Below are 18264 nucleotides of genomic sequence, written 5' to 3'. Positions count from 1 at the left end.
AATATTTTATCATTATATTTTCTATTAATAAAAATTTCGGCTCTTCCCTTCGCTGCCAAAAGCCCAAAACCCACTTCTAAAAAAACTAGTGTGTCTCATTCTCTTCTCTTCTCATTACCCTTCACAGCCTCCGACCAAGTTTTCAATAAAAAATAGAGAGAAAGTTTCAATAAAATAGGGAGAGAGAATGGTGGGAGAAATAAATGGAAGGTCCACTCCTCTTTAAGATTCGTGTAATATAAACCTTTGCAATTAGTGTTACTTCAAGAATGTAACTGCTTTGCAATTAATTGCTCATTTCAAATTGACAGCTGTTTTGAAATTGATTTGCAATTTCAGCGTTGGAGATGCTCTAATTACGCAGGTTTTTAAGTTAAAAAGAATAAGAACGCAACTGCTGTGAATTTATCCGGTATATGGGAGATAGACCGAAGTTAGAGGTTTGAAATTTATCCCATTCGGACTTGTCATTAATAAAAAAGAAAAAAAAAAGCTCTTCTACCTTATTTCTCACTTTGCAAAAAGTAGAAAGGCGAGGATTGACCGATCGACACCCATGTAAAACAATTGAAACATATGGTCCAGAATCCGTATTTTAACTTGACATAAATCTTAAAGCACAAATAATACTGGCCGAGAATAAATCCGTATCTTCAGCCCATATACGGACATGGTCTATGGCTAATTCATGAGAATAAATCTGGACTGTCCGTATATGGGCTGAAGATACGGATTCACCATACCATGCCCGTATTCCCCGGTTCACAAATGAGCTATAGACCAACTCTACGGAAGCATCTCGCCAAGGAGATACTGGAATTTGCGGAAAACGGAAAGAGCGTCCTTGCGAAAATTATACATAGCCCTCAAAAAAAGGAAAAATTAAACTAAGGAAAACTATCGCACCGTTCTCTCTCCCCTCTCTCTCCACTTTTTCTCATTTACCCTCTTCTGCGGGTAAGTAGATTTCTTTCTACACTCGCTCGATCGAGAGCTAGGGTTTTTTCTAACAATCTCGCGAGCAAAGGAGAAACTCGTAGGGTTTTATTTTCTCTTTCTGGTTTGTTGGTGAATTGCTATGTTCCAGCTTGAAAAGGAGAAGATCAGGGGGCGAATTGACTTTTGGATCGTTTGTCGAAGCATATAGCAATTTGCAGAGCGGGAATATCTGTGCGATTATATTATACCGCCATGGCAATTGACGCATCGACTGTTGTTCCCGCTTCTGTACAAAGGAATCTCTCGGATAAGCTTTACGAGAAACGAAAAAATGCAGCTCTCGAGGTTCTTGATCTCTCTTATTTTTGAACTATTTTGCTACTAAAGTTTTGCCCATTGGTAGAGCAGACTATTGAGAAGATGAGAAGTAGGATGCCAAATGAGAAACAAAAAACGTAATTTTTTTTTCCATTTTTGTAAGGACGAGGGAATTAGCTTCATCTGACGTGTACTTGTGGTATTTTCTGATATTAGTATTTGATTTCCCAATTCCACTTCTTCTCTGTTAGTCCCGCAACACTGATTTGATCCTTTTGATAATTATTACCAGATTTATCCTCCGAATTGTTTTATATTTCTAGATATATGGTAGATAAATGGGGAAATTACCCAAAAATAGATCTTCATGAAGTCCAAGACTCTCTCTCTCTCTCTCTCTCCTCCTCACTGATGTACTATCCAAATATAGTAAATTTGACGACAACTGTTCTATATAGGTAGAAATATTTCATGTCTTTAGTATCTCAAAGGATCTTGATCACTTGAAGCCAGGAAATAGTGAGGTGTCAGTCTATCCTGGCATAACCACCTCATCTTAAGTGTGATTTATACACTTAACACCAGTTATAGGAATATTTCATGAAATGTTGCATTTGATACCTTTATGGAAAATGCTTTTCTTGAAACGTGGAATGCTCTTATTATTTCTTCTTCTACTTTAAATCTTCAATCCTCAATTAAATAAATGTACTATTGCTGAAGAGTAACATGAGAATAAAACGGGAACAGATAGAAGGGATAACAAAGAACCTGGCAGCAGCAGGTGAGCATGACAAGATAGCGGCTCTGATTAGAATGCTAATAGACGACTTCACCCATTCTGCTCAGGCCAATCACAGAAAGGTTCTTCCCTTTTGTTTTGCTACTTTTGTTATATAAAATTATTCTCTGTTAAATCATAAACTGACATATTGTTTGGTATCAACATGCAGACCACTTATTTAGACACATTGTTTTTGTTGGCTTGTTTCCTACTTAATGACTGGGGTCTATTTGGTTGACTGGCCAGTTAAATAACTCTTGGTTTATGCACTATCACATGATTAAGGCCTCCATCTTAGGTGAACAAATGCAAAAGAACTCATTGTTACAGTATTGTTAGAGAATTTTGAAAAAGTAACTACGTTATCTTGGAATTGTAAAGGGGAGCCATTTAGGCCTTCATCCTCACTAAACTCTTAGTAGCATGGCGGGTCTGATTTATTGAAAGTGCCAGGTGTTTCTGCCAAATTTTCTTTTCTTTTAATATCATTTTAGGTGAGTCACTTGTTACTGATTTGAAAACCTTCCGGGGCTTCTATGATATTGCAGGGTGGATTAATTGGACTTGCAGCAGTAACAGTTGGTCTTACGACTGAAGCTGGGCCTCACCTTGAAGTAGGTGAACTTTTGTTATTCTTTGCATACCCAAGGTTTATGACATGCCTGTTCTAGTACTCACTCAACCAAATGAAACAGTATCAAATGCTAAGGGATCTAAGAGATCTTTCTATCTGCTCTTTTATATTGTATGTAATGTAGGGATGCTATCGCATTGCAGAATTATTCTAACCCATCCGGTTCTTTCTTTGTCTTCTTTTTCTCTAGTGTAATAGATCTTTCATCATTACACATTTGTTTGACCTATTTAGGTCTTATCTTGTCTGCATTTCTCTAGCCACTGGAAAACTGAGTCTATTCTCTTCATTTGTTTATAATCCACTATGACACCCTTATCTGGATTTGTAATAGGCAAATGATCATGATGTAAATACCAACAGGTATGAATAGAGGTAAAGTGCTGTGGAAATTTTAATTCCTACAACCAACTGCACTTTTTATTTCATCTAATGAAGTTTTCCTACAGTAATTCAACCTGTTCACTTCTTCTTTTGTATCTTTCCACTTGTTAACAAAAGCTGAACTTGACTTCTTATTTTGCTATATAACCAACTAAATCCATTCTTCATTTCTTTTTTTCTTTTTTTTGGTTCTTGGCTTTAGCTGAAATATGTTGTGCCTGTTCACTTGCAAGGCACACTCCTCCATACTGATTAATTTTCTTTACATTTTCTCATTTAAAAGAAGCTTTTTTTTATGAATAATGGCAATATCAGTTTCTATCAAAAGAATTCAAGTTCAAAAGCATTACAAACATAGCAGAAGCTAATACTACTAACCAAAACTAACTACCCTGCCAACCTACCATAGGACCTGAAATACCATCAGTACCACAATCTGCCTAACTGGTACCGTTAAAACCAGGAAATTTAATGGTCGTACTAAACATATACAGACCAAAACTACTAAACCAGCCATATGAACCATAAAGACAAGCAATTAAAGATCAAATGAAAGGAACATTCTTAACATGAGAGTGGCATCATAGACGTCAACTTGAAGGGATGATGTGCAGTGGCCTGACAATTCTACTTTCAGCTACGTGAACCACAGAAAACCTTTAACGCGGCACATGAAAAGATGGATATCTTTTAAATGTATCATCTTTTTTTTGCAAGTTCAATTTCTGCTTTTTTTTCCTCTAATTTTTGACATTCCTCCAAATCATCAGAATATTGTACCACCTGTCGTTGAATCCTTTGGGGACCACGATAGCAGGGTTCGCTACTATGCTTGTGAAGCTCTTTACAACATTGCAAAGGTAAGTGCTTACCACTATTTTTCTTCTTTTTCGAGATATAAATTTCAAATTGGGCAGTAAAATGCAGTGATAGTTCAAGAGTGACTCAAGTACCACCAGAGAGTGAAGTTCATACTTCTATTTGATCTCTTTTGTCTCCCCTAACAAAATGAGTTGGTACATTTGATCTTAAAAAAAATACATATATGGATATTTAATTATAATGTTGTGGCTATTCCAGTCACGACATTTCGGGTCATTTTCTGTTGTAATATCATTTTATTTGGCATCTGTTGTTTTTGGTGTCATTCTGATATATTGGGCTCTACATTTTAAAATTAGTAGATGTCTTTTGACAGATATGTGAATTTCCAGCTGTATTGTTGATGCCTTCTTCGATCATGAAATCCAGTGGAACCTAATTACGGGAGGGAGTACGAATATCTTTTTGACCATGCCTATTTATTGTAGGTTGTGCGGGGGGAGTTCATTGTTTTTTTCAATAAAATATTTGATGCTCTCTGCAAGCTCAGTGCAGATTCTGATGCAAATGTACAGAGTGCTGCCCATCTCTTAGATAGGCTGGTTAAGGTCTGCTTTCTATGAGAACAATCTAGTTTGAGTTTTATTTTGGATTTTTTTCTGGAATTAATCAGTTGATGTTCTTCAACTAGGATATTGTCACGGAGAGCGATTCTTTCAGGTGTGCAATTTTGGACTATGTTCTTAATTTTGAGAATTTGTAACCAGAGTAATAGTATTGTTTATGGTAGTACGGGATTGTCAGTGTTTAAGCCTTGATTCAGTCCATATGCATAAACTTTATTTGTGTACAAATCAAGAAAGCACAACAGATATAAGCAGTCATTATTGTGAGATCTAGCAGTGCAAAACCAGTATAGGGTCCTGTACATCTCAGTGGATATATATATGGGGTCTGCATTCCAAGTCTCAGGCCATTGTGCTTTTGTGCCATTTTGATATGCATTTTTTTTCCCTCAGCTCCACAGTTTACTTGTATTTTCAAATAACATGCAATATTTGTCATGCACACACCTAGACAACCCTTTCTGGGAGTTGTGAAATGGCACCTGCTGCGTAGACTCGATGTCCAATGATTTAAGTATAACGACTATGGCCCCAGAATTTTGTATCAACTCAAGTGAACCACTGCATAATCAATTCATACATGGTTTGAGGACCAAATTTCTTAGTCCATTGGGCTTCATTTTCGATCAATCGGTCCTTGGGGGAAAAAAAAGATCATCTGATACACACAGTCAACATTTATCCCAGTAGACCTTCTCCATAACACTAATCTATGTCCTCATCATGTGTAATCATATGAAAATGTTGTATTTTATTTGTATGTATGCAGCAAACATCGGGTATAATATGCTAATGGACTTCTGGATAATCTTCATTAAATTTTTTAAAACTGCCTCTATGTCTAACAGAAGAATTTTGGGCCTGGCACATGAAAAAATGATATAGATTTAAATTATTTATGTGTTTACACCTAGATTTTTATAATTATTCTTTCATATTGAATTGCTATAGCATAGAAGAATTCATACCTCTATTGAAAGAGAGAATGAATGTCCTGAATCCTTATGTGCGGCAATTTTTGGTGGGCTGGATCACCGTTTTGGATAGTGTTCCTGATATTGACATGCTTGGTTTCCTGCCTGATTTTCTTGATGGTAATATTTTTTTTATAATTAGGCAAAAATACCCATTATATTTCATTAACCAAGAAAGGGAGCTTACTTGTATTTATAAAATATGTACTTCATGGTAATACTTCAATGTATATGTGATAAGCTCTGTACGTTTCAATTCCATCTAGTTATTAGACACCTCTACTTTGCCATAACATCATCCCAAAACTAAGGCAAAGAAATAGAGGCAACCTCATGCCCTGCTAAAAGTAGCAAATGTAATAGGATTCCTAAATGTAATCCATTCATTGTAATGCACTTTAGTCACTCTACCTTTTCATGAAATAAAATTAAATACATTATCGGAAAAATCAATTAGTTATAATATCCTAATCTTTTTTTAATCCTGTAGCCTTTAATAAATGATTTCATTGGGCGTTACATTGAGTATACAAAACAATACTTGCTATTCATTTCATCAAATGTATATAACGACACTTTTTTTCATTTTTAAGAGTTCTATCTGATAATTGTTGTAGGTTTATTTAACATGCTGAGTGATTCTAGCCTTGAAATAAGGCAGCAAGCTGATGCTGCTCTCTCTGAATTTCTCCAAGAAATTAAGAACTCTCCAGTAAGTCCTAATCCTCCATTAAGTGCTCTTTTTTTAAGTACTGATTTATACTTTGGTTGAGATGTTTTGTATTTATCCCAAGTGGTGATTTGGGGATGAGGCTTGAATTCAGCTCATAGTCACCCTTATTCCTCCAAAGAGAGTGATATGTAAGGAATTTTTAAGGCTGTGCCCGGTGACTCAAAAAGAGAATTCCTCTTTGAAGGCGCTACCAAAAAGTTCCTTTTCTTTTCATTGTTTTTTTTTGGTTATTGTTCACTAGCTAAAATTTGTCATGAGGCTATTTTTGGAGGCTTTCTCAATCTTTTGTTATGTATCCATGTGCAGAATGTAGATTATGGTCGCATGGCTGAAATATTGGTCAGGCGATGCGGATCTACTGATGAATTCACTCGTTTAACAGCTGTTATATGGGTAATGTTGGAAAATACTTATCTTTTATCATTTTAATCTTTTTTTATCAGCCCAGAACAAAACTAAAAAATGTGGATAACTATTATGTATTCGCTACAAGACCTCTGCACTGCCCATGCCCTCCAAAATGCGAAAAAAAAATATGACTATTTTTTATTCTTTTCCAATTTTTGAGAAGTAAATCCTCTCAATTCTCATTTATCTGGAGATGAGCAGTGGAAAGTCTTAGAAAGAAAGTCGGTAGGGGCTAGGAACATTTTCTCTTGTTTCCAATGAGTTATATGGTAGTTAGGAGGCTTTGTTGTGGTTCAGATGATATATCCAAAAGCGTCGAAGATGGGTTTTAGAACTGCTGAAGATTAAATCACTAAAGAACCCTTAAAAATTCTAAACAGGTCAATAGTAGTAATGCTGCTACAAACAAGGTATAATGGATGATGGATGAAAAGGCATGGCAGTGGCAATGCTTTGGTGATATTCTGGGACAAATGTTTCCAAACCAGAACAAGGATAACTACCAAACTAATATTGTTCTGATAATATAGGCTTGAATAAACTAATACTGTATCAGTAGTGATTGATACATGCTAGTCAATCTGTTTTATATTAATGTTCTGAATTTAAAGTGGACTGCTCTATTTAATTTAGGTAAATGAGTTTGTAAAACTTGGTGGTGAACAACTCGTGCCTCACTATGCCGATGTTTTGGGGGCTATATTGCCGTGTATATCTGACAAAGAAGAGAAAATACGAGTGGTATCAGGCTTTTTTAAACCACTCCTTTATATAATGTTTTGCAATTTAGATCGTGTGTTTCCGATAAACATCCAACCTTATTTCGGTTGCTTCCAACAATACTACAAACTTATATTAGCTTGAGTGAGTCAATGTCATAATCAACTTATGTACAGTGTGCTTGAGAGTGCCATGCCTTATGTACAGTGCATGAAACTATTATAGGTTTGGGTTATTTCATTTATCAAAATTATCTTGGGTTGTTACTTGCTAATATCTGGAACATTGGGTGTGGTTTGCATATGGTAAAGTTGTTTCATTTGCAACATGAATTTTTTTACTGATATCTGTCTTTAAATTCGATGTGAAGGTTGCCTGTGAGACCAATGAAGAGCTCCGTGGATTGAAACCTGAACCGTCTGAAGGATTTGATGTTGGGAAAGTTCTCCAAATTGCAAGGAGGTCCTCTCTCTCTCTTTCCCACTCTCCCTCCCTCCCTCCGTCCGTCCATCCATCCATCCATCTTCCCTCTCCCTCTCTTTTCCTCGCTCTATTTGCCTTGTGTCTACTTAGTTCTCATCCACTATCCCTGTAACTATTTGCATAAAACAAGCTGCTACAGAAAAACCCAGATTAAAAAATTCAAAGCTGAAAAAACAAGCACTATACAAGTAAAATCTTGGTTAGGGTATTTTTCCAGCTGGCCTTTCTTTAAAGCTTCACTAGTCAGATAATTATAAACAAAAAGATAACTTATTTCTTGCATTATTTTCTCAGAGAATTAAATAGTGATTTTGAGGCGACTAGGATTGAAGCACTGCGTTGGATTCAAAATCTTGTTTTAAAATATCAAAATGAGGTACCTTTTACTTCAAATAGCTATGTTTTAAAATTTGGTACTGAATTGTGGTGGTATCGAGCCTAAGCGGTTCTGTATCTGGTTCAGTCGCTTGAACCCTTTGTTGTGGTAAAAAGAATAACAAGTCATACTTGATATAGATTGGTTCATTTTGGTGATGCATCATGGTATACCCAGGTTCCTGTATGGCACCCAAGTAATGTGTCTTGATATTGAAGGATGCAATGTTTAGGTTGAATTATCTATCAAACTAAAGTTTGCTTAGTTTGGACTTACACCTAACTACAGTATCTATTTCTCATAAACCATGCAACACTCATTTCCTTTGCTTCTGAATCTGGTCTTCTGGTTTTCTGTTTGGACCGTTTTCATTTATTTTGTTTTAATTTTCCCAGATAATAATATACATGGATGACATCTTTAGTTCACTTTTGAATGCACTTTCAGATCCTTCTGAAGAGGTATGTCTCTTTTGAGCATTTATCCCTTTTACATGCACCGTTTTAATGGTTTAGTGTCAATATGATTTATCAACCCAACTTTTACATGCATTATAATTTTTACCTGTCTACTGTGCCTTTTGAGCTGCGCCGTCTGAGATGTAGAAAACTAGGTTTATTGGCATGGGTGCATATCTATATTCCAACTGACCATTTCCTCTTGGCCTGAATCTTAAGGGTTAATCAGGTTGAATCTAATTCCAAAATTTTCTACTGAAAACCTTGCCTTATATCCAGGTTGTGTTGTTGGTACTAGAAGTGCATGCTTGCGTTGCCCGAGAGACTCGTCACTTCACCAATCTTGCGACCCATCTACTCAGCAACTTCAAATCGAATAACTCCCTCTTGGAAAAGTATAAACTTTCTTTTTCCTTTTTGCCTTCGCAATTACACCTGCCATGATTTTCCCTCTCCAGTTCTTGGACAATTGGTGGTTGTTCTATGGCAATCCCTGTTTTAGTCTCTGTATCCTGCTGTACTTGGGGTAGATAATTGCTCAAATATAGTATAGGTTGTCTGGTGCATGGCAGGTATTACAACTTGGGCTGCTATTTCCTGGCATTGAATATTTTTTCTGTATCACTGCTGCCTTGGGGTTTTCAGGATTGCTTTTGGCTGGAACTTCAAATTCAGTCCGGTCCCCGTGGAATGTATTTCTTTTCTCTGTGATTATTGGCTGGTTTTGATTAGAGAGAGAACATAGAATAATTCAAGGGCTTATTCCAATTAGGAAAAATATAAATTACTTTTCCTTTTCTATCAGGAGGGGTCCTTTGGTTGTACGCCGGCTCTGTGTCCTTCTGGGTGCTGAAAGAGTTTATCGTGAGTTTTCTATTATACTTGGGAAAGAAAGTGACCTCGACTTTGCTGCTACTATGATTCAGGTTAGTTCCTCTCAAGCATAATCAGGATGGACTACGGATGACTCTCTAGGCAGATATATTCTGGTAGCATATGCTATCTACTACTAGTGGAACTTCATATTAGAGCCCATAATCCTTAGTTCCCATGGGAGCTGAATACTCACAACTTAAAAAAAAAATGAAAAGATTTTTTAATATGACCAAACCAGTGCGTTTTTGCTATTGAGCTGTATATGAATGTGCTGACAACACAGTAGACCTGATCTGATACTTAATGGTTCATGATTCAATTTGCACGACTAGTTGGTCATTTAATCCAAATGGTTCATTTTGATCATGATTAGTAAGCAACAATAGTTTCAAATATATACCTTCCAAAAAGATATTGCTTGCTATTAAACATTGTGATATTGTTTATATGCACCGTCTGGTGGTTTTTGTATCATTTCACTTGTGAAGTATAATTTGGAGTAAATTTCTTTTTCATTAATGTCACAGTTTGAGACTCTAGATTGACTATATGACAGCTGTATTCATCCTTGATGATTCTTTGACTGCAAGAGTCTACAACTCTCTATGCAATATTCCTGCTTTCATAAGAACTATTCAGAGATTTTCTATTTATTACTTTTGTAATAATTTCCAGGCTCTGAACTTGATTCTAGTGACATCAGCTGAATTGGCTGGGCTTAGGGCGATCCTGAAGCAGACTATGATGAATTCCTCTGGCAAAGAATTGTTCTTGTCTTTGTACCCTTCTTGGTGTCACTCCGCCATGGCTACTATTACCCTCTGCTTTCTTGCTCAGGTTTGGTTCTATTTTTGTATTCGAAGATATTTACGCTCCAGATATTGTAACAACAATTTTCAAAAACCACTTTTTTTTTTTTATAAAATAGAAAAAATTAATATTCCATGACAGCTGTATAATCTATGGCATGATGTATGTTACTCTATTTTGGTTGTGAATATTTATTAAACTTTGTATCTAAAGCTTAGCACTGTTATGCACCTGATTTGTCCCATACCAGTTCTCTTAGTTGTTCATTGTTCTGTTGCAATATGTTATTTAGAATTAAGCCTCTGGCATCTAAGGTTTAATCCCAACAAACACAAAAATTACCAAAAATACACTAAGTTTGTACAGTAACAATATAAATAAACTACTACACTTAGTCGGTAAACTCTTCTCCTATAGAAGTGGTGAAGCAGCTTGTGCTATGAACCGCCAAAATTGCAATGTGTAATGTAGTTAAGTTTGTTTGCATAAACTCTTGCTCTCATTTGACTAAATTTTGCTCTTGTAATAAAAGGCATATCATCACGCAAGTTGTGTGATACAATCATTGAAGGATGAGGACATAAACATAAAATTCTTGGTACACCTTGACAAGCTTATTCGTCTCCTTGAAACCCCCATCTTCTCTTACCTTCGTTTGCAGGTATTTTGGACCATCTTTTACATCTAAAACCATTCTTGTATTGATTTGTCTAGCATGGTTGTACTACTAGGTATTATTATTTAGAACATTTACTGCTCTCAAATTGACCCGACAGTGCCAATTTAAATTGTTAGTTAAACCTGAACCCTTTAGGGTTCTGACTTCTGAGATTAAAAGAAACCATTCTTGTATTGATTTGTCCATCATGGTTGTATTACTTGCATTATCCTTCGGAGCATTTACTACTTTTGCATGTGATGTACCCATCATTTTGGTAAAAAAACAGATATGCTGGTACTAAACTAATCTGGTACTGTACCTATCTATATTGTTAGTTAAAGCTGATCCCTTCTGGGTTATGAGAGTTAAAAGAAAATACAGTTAATTTTCTTTAGATTCTTTGCTACCGATTTCTAAGTTATAATTTGCTTATGTATTGTTTGCAGCTTCTTGAGCCTGAAAAACATACATGGCTTGTGAAATGTCTCTATGGTCTTCTAATGTTGCTCCCTCAGGTGTGCCTTCTGTATATCTCTGCACTGTTGTGTGCCGGAATCCCCTTTCAGATATAACTGATTAGGAAAATCTTGTATATCTTTTTTGCATATGAATTTTTGATATATCGCATTGCTGAAACCATCTGCGGCCAATTAAGTTAAATATGTGATGCCTTCAATGAAACATTGGAACCTGACATGCTGGCATTCTTGAACTTTCCTTTTGATACTTAACTGCTTCCGAATAATGGCTTGTCATAAGGGTTTTACCCTACAAAATACCCGCTCCTATTTCTTCAACAATCCTGTTTATCTCAGTACCTGGGTTTCTCTTTCTTGTCGCTATTTTCTTTTCCCATAACAGATCTGTTTCTTTACAATTGACCCTTGCAGATTCCTGGCCTATATTAAAAAAATTCAGATGAAGGCTTTATGTCCAAGGTCCTCTAATGAAGTCTTATCTCCATATACATATTCTCTCCCACCTTTCTGTACTTCGATTCTTTTTATGCATGGATACCTTTATGCTAAGCTGATGGTCACATATACATCTCAGCTCTTCTAGCTTACTAACTGGCTAAGAAAGTCTAGAGAATCTTTTGTTTGTTGCAAGTTCTCCTAATATTTGTTTTTCTAACTGCGAGGTTTCAGGGATTTGTGCAAGTCACCTTCCATTTTCTATTTCTTGGATATTGCATAAATACACAAACAGATTTTTGTTTCTTTCCTTCAGTGTTGTTTTTGCCATGTCGCCTTTTATATGGTACTAGCAAGTGCTTGTCTTGTGTAATATATTGGTCTTCTTATTTTATTATTTTATTTTGTATTTATTCTGGCCTTCTTGTATGGATTGTCAATTTTTTACCACAACAGTTGAACCAAGAAAAAGGACAGTACCAGTATTAGCAGTTCCAGAAAAAAGGGATCGAAATGGTCGCATTCTTCTGGGTCAATTAGTACCTGTCTATTCATCAGTTTGTTACACTGGCCGACCATTTCAAATTATGTAAAGAAAACAAAAAACCAAAAAAATAATGTGCTATTATTGTATTTCTTTATCCTCTCTATATATTTTCTCTCTGTGATATTTTAGCAAAGCTCGGCCTTCAAGATCTTGCGGACCCGACTAAAGACAGTTCCTTCATCTCGTCTGTCAGATGCAATGACCCGGCTATCGCCAGCCCCACATGATGTTCCCATAAGAACAGAAGATGGCAATGGTAACCCAGAAGAAGATGCAGCTTCCATTTACAAGTTGATCAACTTCCCAGCCCGGCTTGATCAGTTTGTGCAGACACAGGATAAGCACCGTGAGTTTGCCAAGTTGAAGCCACTGCCAACTTTGAACCTTACTTCTGGTCTGGGTCAGAGTACCATTATGCATTCAGATTCAGGACTGAGCTTATCAAGTTCATTTACTCAGGTATGGTATTTGTGGAATTAATTTGCACAAGTTACTGTGTATTTTTAACAGTGCAAGGCAAGAGGACATCTTTAATCTTTTATTCCATTTTTATGTATTCCTTCAGTGAATGTCTCAAAATTCCCTCCGAATTCTTTGTTAGATTGAGTTGGGGTGGTGATGTTTGGAGCTATAAATATTTGAGGAGAGGTTTTGGAACATGTTGTGCATGTTTCTAGGTTTGGCACAGAGTTTCAGGTTTTCCTCGGATAAATGATAAATGTTCTGTGGATAAAATTCTTGTCTAATGTACTAATAAAATTATCAGTATTGAATATTGATGAATTATGATCACGTTCCAAGTAATTGTATATTGTTCCTAAAAATCATATTCCATTCCAACCCAATCGTTCTGATTATCTTTCGATCCAAATACTGAGTTTGGGTTCCCTCGGATTGTACTGTTCCCTTTCTGCGGTAACCCTGATATGTACATGTTAAATGCAATCCAGTCGTCAATGTCCCTTGTAATAAATAACAGAAGAAAGAAAAAGCTGGTATTTTAGGCCTGTCACAGACAGACTGTCGTTGATTTTGAGATTTAAGTGGGCCTGCACAGGATTTTAGGTGTGTGGTGCTCTTGTTAGCCTCATTGTTACACAATGATGCAAAAGAGATGAATAAACCAACTTTAATATTCAAATGACACCTTTTTTGGTTCCTTTTATATCCGTTTGGTAAAAGTTATAGTTATGAACTTTGGTACAGTCTAAGAAGGTAATGGAACTCTTCTTGAATGGTCAACAGTGCATCCTTGCTCTATTCCACATCATTATTAGGCCCGTGTCACTTTTATATTTGGTAGTCCATATGGTTTTGGTCTGGTACATGGCCAGAACTCAGTTTTATATAAACTCTATCGAGGCCCGACATTAATTGCATGCTAATCTTGAGTTGCCCATACTGCAAAAGTTTACTGATATGGTTACTGATTACAACTTTTGCAATGAAATCTATGCAGGATGAGCTAAGGCGAGAAGAAATGGCCCCGCCATCCCTTGCATTGCCACTTCCTGATATAAGTCGTCCTCCTTCTAGAGCCTCCACCTCAAGAAGCTTTCAATAATGCCAGTTTCTTTTTTCTTTTTCCTTTTTGTTATTTCTGAGGAAAAAAGGTTTTTGAGCTGGTACATAAGAAACAAGTGTATTGCTTAGCTTACTGGGCTGTTGTTAGGTTTTGCTTGAAATCTCCCCCCTCTCATTATTCTTTCCCTTCTTTTCATGTGGCTATTTTTATTTTCTTCTTAGATTTTTTGTTCTTCTCATGTGATCTTTGTAATTTTATAAGTTAAAGATCATGTGAACAGAGTGGATGGTTCGTTATGCGGATCCTTATAAATATTTCTCTCAATAAATTATGATGTGTACATTTGGTGGTGATAATAGTTCCCTAGTAATTTTGTGTATGCTGTTGTCGCACCTTTTGTTAATTCCTGTTATGCATGGCTAAAATAGTTTATTTATTGAAGGATAAAATAAACCCTTGTGTATTTGAAGCACATACGAAAGTGTTGTCCTGTGATCCTATCTATGATTGGACTTGTGTGATGATTCCCTGTTATCTGAAGAAAAATAAGCATGAAGCATTTCATAGAAAAGCCATGAAACTTGTTTTTCAAATTCAGCCGGAAAAGATGCGTGATCATTTGATATCCAGCGGACATTATAGGGGTGTAAACGTGATGTTGTTTATAAGTCGTTTACTTGAGCACTTAAGACATACCACATATATTTTGGGAATCATAGTTTTTATTTCTTACCTTCTTTTTGGGGATCTGCAGCTTTAGATAGGGCTTCAAGTTTTGAGGTGAAAAAATATATAAAGAAGTATTAAATACAACATAATTATATTATTAAGCACACACATTCTCTTCATGTTATTCTGTCTAAAAGATTTTAAGTTGGTACATGGTACTAATTAAAAAAGCACACGAGCAATCCAATACGTAGAAAATAAAAGATCCAGAAAAACTAAGAAGAAATTAATAACGTAAAACAGAACATGGGAGTTCGAAATTTCAATTATTGAAGGCAAGCTTTGCAACAGCATGTCCTGCTTCGATACGGTACTGTTCTCCAATGCCCATGTGAGCCATGAGCAGCCAGATGTGCGTGAGAAATTCGCCTCCCATGCTCAATTGCTTGGCATGGAAGTACGTCTTGCAAGAAATCGCCGCATAGCCCAGCATCTCCACCCAAACTTTACTGATAACCTGCCACCTCTCGTCCTCCGCTAACAGATTTAGCTCCTTTGCAAGCCGGCACGCATCAAACAACACCGACTTGCTTCTGTCTCCCTTTACCTCCGCTGGATCCACCTCGGTCTCTACATCCATCAGTGATTCTCTTGCCTGTGCTTTTGTAAGCCCCCTTTCCTCCCTTCGAAAGAAATTCTTAGCTTCATCACAAGTATCCTGAAATCTTATTTTACCGATCCCAGCCGGCATCATAGACGGTTGCATGATTAGAAGGTACAGCAAATAATTTGACATTACTAAACTAATTTCACTGTATGGGTTACTGTTTTTGTCATTCCTATCATGACCGGTCTCAATGTTTTGATATGGAGGACTGTCTGTGTCGGTGTGAAAGCAGAGATCCGTGGCAATGTGCCATAGTAGAATGCTCTCGTCAAATTCCTTATCAATGCTCCATCTCAAATGGTCGTATTTCTCCAGCTCGAGTACTTTCTCCCCTTTGCAATCTCTTAACTCTTTGAAATCGGACGTGTTTCGTGCATTCATTGACTTGGTCTTGAGCTCTTCAAAAAAAAGCTCTTCTAACTTGGGTGGCACCCGAACAGAGAAAGTGAACCAAAAATTATCCCACATCTCCTTCACCTTTTTTATCATACCCAAAATTTGGTTAAAGATGGTTTTTTTGTCTTCCCTGGAATAGGTCAACAAGCTGAATTGTAACATCGAGTTTGACCACCGGCGCTTGCCCTTGGGGAAAAAACATGACATCGCTTTGGTAATAACATCTGCCAGCTTCTCTTGACTGTGTTTCTTAAGTGCAACTATCATCCAATCGGAGATCATTATTAGAAGAAGGGAAACTAGTTCCATGAAAAGAGCAGAACCCAATAAAACATATGATATTATGATATCTGGTTTTGTGTAACCTCTCTTATCGCTCATAAGAAAGAGTAAGAAAGCAAAGGAGATCATCCCAAGAGAGATCAATCGCCAGAGGCAACCACGCAGACTCCAGATAAGAATTCTCTTGGTGTGAAAGATATCATACAGGAAAGAAAGCTCTATTTCAACCACTTTAAATGCCTGGGATACATTGGATTCCCAAAAATATTTTTGGCTATCTTGTCGCTCTTGGAAGCTGAGCATGAGGTCTACCACAACAGGCTTGAATTGCTTATATAATTTATAGGCCTTGAGTATCAGGTGTTTGTCATAAATTTTATTACCTGGTGGGGTGCCATCAGGGTTGGAATTAGATGTGCCAGTATCGGTACTGGTACTGGTACTGGTCGAAATTATGGCGGTTGGTGGCGGCTCATTCTTTCTTTTAGTATATGCGCTCTGACCTGCTTCCCTTCGCCAGACGTACGTCTCCATGAATTCTGCATAATCAGGCCCGGGATCAGGTTTCCTGACCATTGAATCTCGCAATTGATCCATGCTGGCAGAACGGAGAGACCAAGTTCTCTCCGAATACTTTACCAATCCAGCAATGAAAATTAAGGCAGCTGGTACACGCAGCCTGGGAACAGCTGCCAACTCAAGCAATACCAGAAATGCTACTCCAACCTGGACGGCCAATCCGAGGAAATGCCTCCACCAGAGCTCATTATCCTCAATTGAATATGAAGTGATGGTGTCAGGGCCACCAAGGTGGAGGAGAAGGAAAGGAGCCCAAAAGGCCATGAGATCGTTACTAGGTCGACTGTGATTGATGTCAGCCGTTTCATTTTGCCTCTTGAGAAGGTTACCGAGCGCCAAGACAGCAACGTAATCGGCTACGAGATAGAACAACCAGATAAGAAGGATGAGGAGCCTCTGGGAAGTGCGTTTCCTCAAGGGAGAAAAGAACACTAGCCCAAATTGAAACCCTAGGCTTGCCAGCACAAGGATTCTAATTTCTTCAGCATTCCATAGCCTCTTCCAGCTCTCTTTCACTATTTGCATTTTTCTCAAATTTATTTATTAATTCTAAGCGCACGTGCATGAAGATTGAAACTCTTTCTTTCTAGTTTCTAGCTCAGTCAGTCAAGGATTATAGTAATATATCCTGCATGAAGGTAGCTATTTTAGAGGGAAAGAAAAAGAAGAAGATAGATTTCAGATTCAAAATTAAGCAGATAAATTAAGTTCTCATCCATATTTTTAAATTAATTTTACATACAAAAAACAAACAATCTATACCTTAAGGGGGACATGAAGTGTTATGTGCTTTGCTGAGCAAAATGGTGGAAGACTGGAAGTCTGGAAGCAATGGAAAAGAGATAATACCATATAGGCAACTAGCAGCAACTTTAAAAATGGGGTCAAGCCCAACTTTATGTACGTAAAGTTGCTACGATAGCTGCTCCTGTCTCCTGAATTTTCTTCAGCTAATTTTACATGCATAGGCAGAAGCTGCTACATTATATCTGGACCGTCTGATTTGATTGATCGATCCAGCTTGATTCAATATGAACTGTATTGGTCGAACAACCTCGAGTTAGAGTAGGACAATTTATTTAAATCGATACATCAGCTGTTAGATCGCACGGTCCGAACTCGAGGGGGACAACTCTTCTATCTAGACACAAATAGCACCAGATGTGGACATCTGCTCTGAATAAATAGATTAATTCTCTCTCTCTCTCTTTATGCTTTGCTTAAAGGTGCGGCCAAATTCGACATTTTATATTATTGATATAAAGTGGAAAATATATTCCACCAAAATCGGACATGTGCTTAATTTGCTTGCACTGATTATTATCTCCTTTGCCTACGTTCACTGTGCACACTTTCTCAAGTTCGTATCATCTGCATTAACTCAAAGGAAATTTTTTGAGTTAATGCATCTCAACCATTTGATCTGTTTTAAGATTCGTGCAAAATAAATCTGCACTATTATTAAAGGATACCTATATTATATGCAACTATGCAAGAGTCAAATTCACTCCGTTTAAAATCAGACGGTTGATATTCATTAACTCAAAAAATTCCTCTTTGAGTTAATGCAGAGGATACGCATTCCACTTTCACGAGCATCATTCTTTTTTTATTAGATTAAATTATATATTAAAGTCGTAGTTATGGACTTGCGGGCTTTAGTGTGGTCGAAGAAGGTA

General features: G+C 36.9%; 2 protein-coding genes across 2 annotated transcripts; one reads left to right on the top strand and one right to left on the bottom strand.

Moving 5' to 3' along the window:
- Positions 1-795: 795 nt before the first annotated feature.
- LOC144556772 (ARM repeat superfamily protein) lies at positions 796-14320 on the top strand. The gene is made up of 20 exons (XM_078305207.1): positions 796-1284; positions 2008-2121; positions 2590-2655; positions 3830-3919; positions 4370-4489; positions 4573-4601; positions 5459-5601; positions 6099-6193; positions 6521-6607; positions 7256-7363; positions 7713-7804; positions 8120-8201; positions 8597-8662; positions 8939-9054; positions 9465-9585; positions 10211-10372; positions 10878-11006; positions 11453-11521; positions 12597-12926; positions 13927-14320. The coding sequence occupies exons 1-20, from the start codon at positions 1192-1194 to the stop codon at positions 14029-14031; spliced, it is 2217 nt and encodes a 738-aa protein (XP_078161333.1). The 5' UTR covers positions 796-1191; the 3' UTR covers positions 14032-14320.
- A 480-nt stretch (positions 14321-14800) lies between these two features.
- LOC144557652 (uncharacterized) lies at positions 14801-17438 on the bottom strand. Its single transcript, XM_078306250.1, has 2 exons — positions 17348-17438; positions 14801-17213 (listed from the first exon to the last, which is right to left on the bottom strand). The coding sequence occupies exon 2, from the start codon at positions 17108-17110 to the stop codon at positions 14984-14986; it is 2127 nt and encodes a 708-aa protein (XP_078162376.1). The 5' UTR covers positions 17111-17213; positions 17348-17438; the 3' UTR covers positions 14801-14983.
- Between the last annotated feature and the right edge of the window lie 826 nt (positions 17439-18264).

This window comes from Carex rostrata, chromosome 7, assembly GCF_964058835.1.
Source record: "Carex rostrata chromosome 7, lpCarRost1.2, whole genome shotgun sequence".
Lineage (NCBI taxonomy): Eukaryota > Viridiplantae > Streptophyta > Magnoliopsida > Poales > Cyperaceae > Carex > Carex rostrata.
This window is presented reverse-complemented; position numbering and strand designations above follow the sequence as displayed.

Bases quoted from the DNA above. Each gene is read 5' to 3' on its own strand.
- LOC144557652 (XM_078306250.1), bottom strand. From the start codon at position 17,110: ATGCAAATAGTGAAAGAGAGCTGGAAGAGGCTATGGAATGCTGAAGAA.
- LOC144556772 (XM_078305207.1), top strand. From the start codon at position 1,192: ATGGCAATTGACGCATCGACTGTTGTTCCCGCTTCTGTACAAAGGAAT. The intron at 2,656-3,829 runs GTAGGTGAACTT...CCAAATCATCAG, and splicing joins AAGCTGGGCCTCACCTTGAA to AATATTGTACCACCTGTCGT. The intron at 12,927-13,926 runs GTATGGTATTTG...AAATCTATGCAG, and splicing joins TATCAAGTTCATTTACTCAG to GATGAGCTAAGGCGAGAAGA.